Source organism: Mercurialis annua, linkage group LG3, assembly GCF_937616625.2.
Source record: "Mercurialis annua linkage group LG3, ddMerAnnu1.2, whole genome shotgun sequence".
Classification (NCBI taxonomy): domain Eukaryota; kingdom Viridiplantae; phylum Streptophyta; class Magnoliopsida; order Malpighiales; family Euphorbiaceae; genus Mercurialis; species Mercurialis annua.
The window spans coordinates 12476714-12485023 of NC_065572.1; the positions used below are offsets into that span (position 1 = coordinate 12476714).

General features: G+C 39.8%; 2 protein-coding genes across 2 annotated transcripts; both read right to left on the reverse strand.

The window, feature by feature from the left end:
- Nucleotides 1-2734: 2734 nt before the first annotated feature.
- On the reverse strand, nucleotides 2735-3638 carry LOC126672281 (uncharacterized). Its single transcript, XM_050366229.1, has 2 exons — nucleotides 3188-3638; nucleotides 2735-3135 (listed from the first exon to the last, which is right to left on the reverse strand). The coding sequence occupies exons 1-2, from the start codon at nucleotides 3636-3638 to the stop codon at nucleotides 2735-2737; spliced, it is 852 nt and encodes a 283-aa protein (XP_050222186.1).
- A 239-nt stretch (nucleotides 3639-3877) lies between these two features.
- LOC126672282 (uncharacterized) lies at nucleotides 3878-4425 on the reverse strand. The gene is made up of 2 exons (XM_050366230.1): nucleotides 4342-4425; nucleotides 3878-4237 (listed from the first exon to the last, which is right to left on the reverse strand). The coding sequence occupies exons 1-2, from the start codon at nucleotides 4423-4425 to the stop codon at nucleotides 3878-3880; spliced, it is 444 nt and encodes a 147-aa protein (XP_050222187.1).
- Between the last annotated feature and the right edge of the window lie 3885 nt (nucleotides 4426-8310).

Sequence of the window (8310 nt, forward strand, 5' to 3'; positions counted from 1 at the left end):
AGACGTTATGGTGCTCATTGGTTGTACTTCTACCCACTTAGTGAAGTGGTCTACCGCAACTACTATGAACTTGAGTTATCCTCGAGCTGGGGTAAATGGACACAGTATGTCCACTCCCCAAGTCATGAAAGGCCAAGGGCTTCCAATGGCGGATTGATGAGCTGCGGGGGTTCTTACGATTGTGCCAAACCTTTGACACTTTCACACTTTTTGACCATCTCTTCCGCGTCTTTTTTCATAGTCGGCCAATAGTATCCCTAGAGCATTGCTTTTCTACATAAGGTGACTGCGGCTTCGTGTGCCCCGCACTCTCCCTCATGGTTTTCCTTAAGGACGTAACCTCCTTCTTCTATCGAAATGCGGATATTAAACTTTTAGATCACTGGACTTCACTCAAATTACAGAAAGGTCACTAAAAAAACTTTTGTTACAAAATGGTCATTGAACTATATGTTTTATTACAAAAATGTTTATGTTGTTATAAAATGAACATTAAACTTTTTGTGAATTACAAAAAAGTAATCGGATAATACCTTTTATTACAAAAAGCTCACTGAACTATGTTCCTTTTTGTAACTTTGGCTTGCCACGTAAGTATAAATGTTGCTTTTTTGCGTAAAACGCAACGTTTTATATGGCTGAACTCCTTTGTAATAAAAGGTATAGTTTAATGACCATTTTGTAACAAAAGTTTTTTTAGTGACCTTTCTGTAATTTGAGAAAAGCCTAGTGACCTATAGAGTTTAATATCCATCGAAATGCACTTGGACCATGGATGTATGACTGATGTCCGTTACAAGGCTCCTTCTATCAAAGAATATACGGAGGATATTCGTACTAATTTAGCTGCTTCTGCCAGTCCTTGTAGGACTATCCCATCAGTTAAGTATGCCACAATAGGTTGCATCCATGGATCTAGTTCTGTGATAGGCAAAACCTCTTTCTCATTCACCATGGGAGTAGTTCTTTCTTCTTTCATTTGAAGTGAAAGGTACAATGAGTTTTTCATTGCGGCAGCTTTAGCTAGGACATCTGCCCTAGTGTTTTCTTCTCGAGGTATTAGGATTATTTCCCATTGCCCTCCATTCTTCTCTATTTTTTTCAGCATTTCCTTTGCTTTCCCCATGTACTTTTCCATGTTAGCATCCTTCGTTTGGAACTGTCCCAAGACCTGGCTGGTAACTAATTGGGAGTCATTATGGATCTTCAACTTTTCTACTTTCACTTCCTTGTCTATCGTGAATCCTGTTAGAAGGGCCTCATATTCTGCTACGTTATTAGTGGGATACGAGTTACAGGATACATAGTAAATTTAGATGGATGAAAAAAGTATATTCGTGTACCTGCTACGTTGTTGGTAGCCTTGCAGTTCAGGTATACTGCATGTTCTATGGCAACCTTGTGTGGTCCGATTAGAATTACGCCAATCCTGCTCCTTGCTCACTGGAGGCCCCGTCCATGAATAAGTTCCCAGTTAAATCTTCTACGATTGCATCAGGTGGTTTCTCTGTCATCTCCGTGACGAAGTCTGCCAATGCTTGTGCCTTCAGTGTCTTCCTCAGCTCATATCTGATATCGTGCTCGCCCAGTTGTACTGACCAGTTCATCAATCTTCCTGATGTCTCCGATCGATGGAGGGCTTTTCTCAGGGGATGGTTTGTGCGTACTATGACTGTGTGTCCCTGAAAATACAGTTTCAGCTTCTTTGTAGTTGTCACCATAGCTAGTGCTAACTTGTCGATGGTCGGGTAGTTAAGTTCTGCCCCTTTGAGTGTCCTACTAATGTAATAGATAGGTCTCTGCTCTTCCTCTTCTTCTCGTACCAATATCGAAGCTATGGTCTCTCTCTGCATACTGATAGGTACAGATACAGCGTCTCTCCCACGATGAGCCTACTCAGTAAAGGTGTGTTGGTCAAGAATGACTTCAAATCCTCAAAAGCCTTATGGCAATCCTCGTCCCAAATGAATTTTTTCATATTCCTGAACTGTTTGAAAAATGGGAAACATTTTCTGGAAAAAGAGGAAATGAAACGTCCCAATGCCGTGACTCAACCATTTAATTTATGTATCTCTCGTATACTCTGCGGGGCTTTCATGTCTACAATAGCTTGGATCTTCTCGGGATTGGCCTCTATCCCTCGCTGGCTGATCAAATACCCCAATGATTTCCTTGCCTTAACTCCGAAGGCGCACTTGGCTGGATTGAGCTTCATTCCAAATTTATTCAGGAGCAAGAAGGTCTTTTCCAGGTCTTGGGCGTGCTTTATGCTGTCACACTCTTCACAATTATGTCATCGACGTAGGCCTCATCATTCCTCCTCAACTGGTCTATGTTGGGAAGTGGATAATTTACTTTAGGACATGCCTTGTTTAGATCCGCGAAGTCGACACACATTCTATACTTCCCATTCGATTTTTTAACTAGGACCACGTTGGCTACCCAGTTAGGGTAGTACACCTTCCGAATGAATCCTGCTACTTCTAACACATTGACTTCTTCAACGATTATCTTTTGTCTCTCTTTGTGAATCGCCTCTTCTTCTATACTATGGGCTTTCTCCCTGTTTCACGTTTAACTTGTGTGACGCTATCTTTGGATCAACTCCAACGATTTCTGCTGGCTATGTGGCGAATGACCCGACGTTTTTCTTTTGGATGGATGTTATCTCTTCCGTCACCTTCTTTGGGATGTCAGTTCTCACCTTTACTATCTTGGTCTCGGTCAATGTAAACTATTTCATCTCCCCGACTGGTTCTGCGCCTCTTGGCTCCTCCTCGTCTACTACGATTCCTGCGTACGTGGTGATCGAAAGGCTTTCCTCTTCTTTTGTTGCTACCATGCAACATTCTCTAGCCATCTCTTGACTCCCTCGAACTACTATAGTGCCCTCTGAGGTAGTTATCTTCAAAATCAGTAACCTGATGCTGGTCACTGCGCCAGATTGGTATAGGAAAGGTCTACCAAAGATGCCATTATATGCCAGAGGTAGATCTACTACATTGAATTGGGCATGCAGATTCTTAAGTGGTCCTTCATTCTTCTCGCCTAGTTCCACATATATGCTGACAGTTCCCTCGGGTCGTATTGGTTTTCCTCCTAGTCCGATGAGTGGGACAGATGCTTTCCGTAGGTCTGTGATAGATCCTTTCATTTATTTGAACGCTTCTAGGGTCAACAAGTTTACAGAACTTCCTTAATCTATCAAGATCTGCTTGACTAGAATGATTTCGTATTACTGCCTCTATTACCAATGCGTCATTGTGAGGACCTTGTACATGCCCTCCAACTTCTGGACCGAAAGAAACCTCTTGAGCTATCTCCCTCTCGATTACGAAGACCGTTGCAGAGCGTCGCCTATTTCTCTTTTTCTTCTGAGTGTTACTATAAGGTTCTCCTCCATCGATCACATGTATTACTCCTGTTACTTCTTTAGCTTTCCTGTTAGCTCCTCCTTCTCCGCAACGTCTGCCTTCCTTTTTTTCTCCGAATTTTTCATGAACAAATTTTCTTAGTACTCCAGATTGGATTAGCTGTTCTATTTCCCTCTTCAGGTCCCAACATCGGTCTGTGTCATGGCCATAGCCTTCATGGAAACGGCAATACTTGCTTTCGTCTCTTTTTTTGTTTGGGTCCATCTTCCTTGAGGTATTGAACATTAATCGATTCTACTTCATCCAGCTGAGTATGTATACTGGGGCTCGTATCAATGGAGTGAAGTCATAGGGTCTGCTCAGTCCTCCATATCTCTGCGTCCGAGGCCTGTCTTCGTCCTTCTTCCCGCGATATTTGGAACTGTCCTGTTTCATCGTCTCGTGTTGTTTCGTCAGTGTTCTCCTTGCTTCATCTAACTCCACATATTTGTGTGTAATTAACATTAAGTCCTGAAAGGCGGTGGTCTTTTTTTTATCAGGATTTTGTCTCGGAGTTCTTCGAATCGAGTCCCTATCTTCATTGCTTCTATGGCGGTATCGTGGTTTAGATTTTTGATTTGGACCGCCTCTTTGTTAAATCTCTCAACAAAGTTCTTCAACGTCTCTTGATCTCCTTGCTTGCATTTCCTCATGTCACTGGAGCTCTTATGCATGGGGATATTGGTTTTAAACCGCGCCTTGAATGATGAGGCAAGGTCGGAGAAGGAACCGATCGAGCCTGCTTTAAGGTACGAATACCACTTCTGTGCCGACCCTTTTAGTATCGCAGAGAACATTCTACAGAGCATTGGATCAGTCACATCCTGCAGCATCATGATCGTTTTGAACTTGGAGATGTGGCTCTTTGGATCTCCTGTTCCATCAAGGAATCAAAGGTTGGTAATTTAAAAAGTGAAGGAAACCGTACCAGTTGAATTTCGGATTTTAGAGGAGAGTCCTCGTCTTCTCTGTCCTCGCCCTCTCCATTTCCTTCATTTTGGAACTTCTTCATGGCATTGTTGATTTTCTCGTCAATATCGATCCGCTCCTCTACTTCTTTCCTTCTGTTGGAGGAGTGACTCTCTGTATCTTTCTCCTGGGCTTTCTTCTTTTTTTCTCCTGATGTAGCTCCTTTGGATGCTTGCTCATCATCGATATGGATTCGATTACTTTTTGGTACTTCTGTGTGTGCGCCTTTGTCCTTAACCTATGGGTCTTTATTTTTCTCTGGTGGGAATGAAGTCCCTATTGCTTTATCATTGCTCTTTCTCCGAGGTTTCGGCTCAGACTGGCCTCTCCATGGAGGTTCTTCTCCAGCTTTCTTTTTCTGTCCGAAAGTCTCTGGTCCGCGTCTTCCCTCTGCCTCTTTGTTCTGAGGTTGTTTCTCCTTTATTGCTTGATGTTCTACCGACTATTTGGCTAGTCCCACCAGATAATCTTGGAAGTCATGTACGCTTTTCATCACCGCCTCATGGTAGAGCGGTAGTAAGGGTGCGCCTTGAGGTACGTATGGTGGAACTTGTGTGGTGGAGGTTACCGTTCCTTCCGTATCTAGAGATGGGAAAGGGATTGGGTTGACATGCCTCTAGTACCCCTGCTGAATGGGGTGGCTCCAAGGATAATACCCTAGGTACCAACCCAGTTGTTGATACGTCATTGGAGCCTGGTACTGGGGGGTATAGTTGCCCCAGGGTGAAGGCGCTTGTCCTGGAATGCCTCTTCTCATTGGTGGTGGTGTGATGTCGTACGACACTTTAGTTGTTGCTGGTGGTATGAGATTTACTCCTGGTGCAAGTCCCCCACCTGCGCTAGACACAGATTGGAGGATTGGTCTGTTGCTTACGGGTAAGGCCCCCGTCGTTACAACCACTCCTGGTGTCGGTGGTTCTTCCTCATTATTCATCTTCAACCAAGAAACCAAAATTGAATTTTTATGTCAGAAAACGAATTGATCGTTACCACAGACGGCGCCAAATAATGGTTCTTGAACTGCTGGTCTGAGTCTGATCCAACCTACAAGGAAAAATAGGTTAGTGTTAGTGATATGCATTAGGTCAATCATGTTTGACCATGTACTAATTTTATCGTTTTGTTATGTATTGATTGGCTGTTTTTATCATTTCATATTATGATTAAAATACTTAAATGGTTAATTCTTTCTAAGGTTATCAAGTATGTGACTTGATAGTAGAACCATTCGCTTTAATAAAGAATTATGTTCTCTATCCTTAGTCTTAATAGAACATTGAGACTATATGATGTTGACTGATGTTTATGTTTACTAATCATGTATATAAGATATTAAGTCAAATCATAGGCTCTATTTGAGAAATAAGGCACTGGATGACCCACCTTGAGAATACTACATAGATCACTATCATAAGTAATTCTCGTTACAGTTCGATTATTATTGTCCTTTGACCTTGAAATCATCATGGATTTCTATATAGCTATTTCATATTTTGATTCAGTCTTACATTATTTTTAACAGGATAATGGAAGAGATTATCATTGGATATGAAAGTAACGATGTGGGAAATGTTAGAGACTGAGAAGGAATTTGTCCCTCATTTATTCGAGTAAGATATCTATGGGCCCCTTGAAGAAGATATACTGAAGGATATGCATGACCATGTTAAATGAATTGATAAAGAGTTATCATTTTCAGTGTACTTGCAATCAGGAAACTAATGATTGAATATTATAAGAATGACACAACTATATCTTATATTCAATCAGGATATCATGAGACAATGAGATAAAATATTATTGTAAATGGTTAAATCGGATAATCAATATTGATATAACTTGGATAGTCATAATGTCTTGCTAGAGACCACTTATGACTTGTGGGTCGAAATAGGGATTTCGGGCCTACTTTCAACGTTATATGAACCTACATGGTCACACACTAAGAACAGGCCCAAAACAATTATGGGTTGTACAAGCCCAATAGAATTAAGTGATTAATAGATTATTATATATATAACTCGTAATATATATAATAATAAATATATATTAATTGAAATTCAAAATTTAAGGATAAGTGTTTTCCTTAAGGCATTATCTTTTGAAGATAATAATAATAATAATTAATATATATATGTGTAATTATCAAAAATAAGTTTTTGATAGACATAAACTCAAAAGAGTTATAAAAAAACGTAGTGTTTGTATATGATTGCGAAACACGTTTTTGAGTAAACCCTATATGTCTTATTTCTCTATAAAGAGACTATTAAGCCTAAAGTTTTCATACATGTGTTTTTCGAAATAAACACAAGACACGCAATCACTAAATAATTTGAAATTGCTTTGTGAAGTAATAGGGGTAGCACACAAGCACTAGTTTTGGCTAAGGTCTGTTCGTGTGGATACTCGTAGAGGACGCGTTCTTTTGGAGGCGTTTCTGATCCGAGGTCAGGTATCACCAAAGTGAACCACCTCCTTCCTTCCTACATTGCTGTTATTCGACATACAAGTAAGTATTAATTATGTTATTAATCTATTTATTCGAATTACATGGATCTTGTTTTAGGTTTTTGATAAATTTTTGAAATTCTGCTGCGTTATGAACTTAGAAAACCAAACAGTTAGAAGGATTCGAGCCGATGTTGGATCGAACACCCTCCGATGCCTGAGTCAGATAGATTGGATTGGTGATCAATTTTATGAATATGAGTAAAGTTAAAGTTTACCTAACTTAGGTCCATTTGTATATATATTAGTAGTCATTGTAACGTGTAAGAAGTCTCCTTCTTGTTTTGAATTCATCTTCTTGTTAAGATGGATTATCTTCCATTTTTATCCCTAATTTCTTGGGATAACGATTTGATCTTCTATACTCATACGTTATTACTGGGTATTGGGTCAGAGACATGCTAGTTAGTCTTTGTGTCATTGACTTGCGTCTTCTAATCATCTCCTGGTATTACTTTTGGTGTAGTATCCAAACACACACAAGTGGCGTTGGTCACTAACTCAAAGACAAACCCGAAGAGTCCCTAACTCAGTACGCAGTGTTAACCGTATAAACATCTAGAAGATCAACTAGTGTCATTATCTCGTGAAATTAGGGATAAGGACGAATTTTAACTAATCTCAACAAGAAGATGAACTCAAATCAGTATCAAGACTCATACTACAACAAAATGACTATCAATTATATATTAATGGACCTAGGTAAGGTAAAGGACACTTTTACTAATACTCACTCAAAACCCTTATCAGTTCAATCTATCTGATTTAGGCAACAGAGGGTGTTCGAGCCAACACCGGCTCGAATCCTTCTAACCTATCTTTCTATGTAGGTTGAAGATCAAACTCGGACCGGCCACGTCAATAACCATCAGGAAGCATGCTATAATTTATCTAGTAAAATTAACTAAAAAATCTAGTTTTTTGTGCTAATAGTGGTTCATGCATGACAGTATTTTATAGAAAATGCATTGAAATAGTATCAAAACTATTTCAAATGTTAAAGAAACTACATTCTATATTTTACATTTACTAGTTTGCAATCCATAGTAGCATTTGGATTTGATGGATCCTATATAAAAAATTTTGCATAAAAAAATTACAATAGATTGTTGTTATGATGTTCTTTGTGTTGAGTTTTGAAAATATTAGGTTTCCTGGCATTTTGTAAATATTGGGTTTCCTGGGGTTCTGTAAATATTGGGTTTCCTGGCATCTTTCTCTTGAATATATATTTCAATCGCCTGAATGTGCAAAATACCACTCGAAATTTCTCAAGAATAGGCCCAATATAAAAAATTGTATGTCCATGAGGACAAGGAGAACCGGCGTCGACGCCAGATTGATGTGGCGTCACCGCCAGAATGATCCGGCGCCGTGTTCACGATGCCGGTTCCATAGCGACGTGTAATTATTCGAT

Coding starts and splice junctions, on each gene's coding strand:
- LOC126672281 (XM_050366229.1), bottom strand. CDS start 3,638: ATGGACCCAAACAAAAAAAGAGACGAAAGCAAGTATTGCCGTTTCCAT. Junction 3,136..3,187: donor TGATAGATTAAGGAAGTTCT/GTAAACTTGTTG, acceptor GATCTATCACAG/ACCTACGGAAAGCATCTGTC.
- LOC126672282 (XM_050366230.1), bottom strand. CDS start 4,425: ATGAAGAAGTTCCAAAATGAAGGAAATGGAGAGGGCGAGGACAGAGAA. Junction 4,238..4,341: donor TAAAATCCGAAATTCAACTG/GTACGGTTTCCT, acceptor ATGATGCTGCAG/GATGTGACTGATCCAATGCT.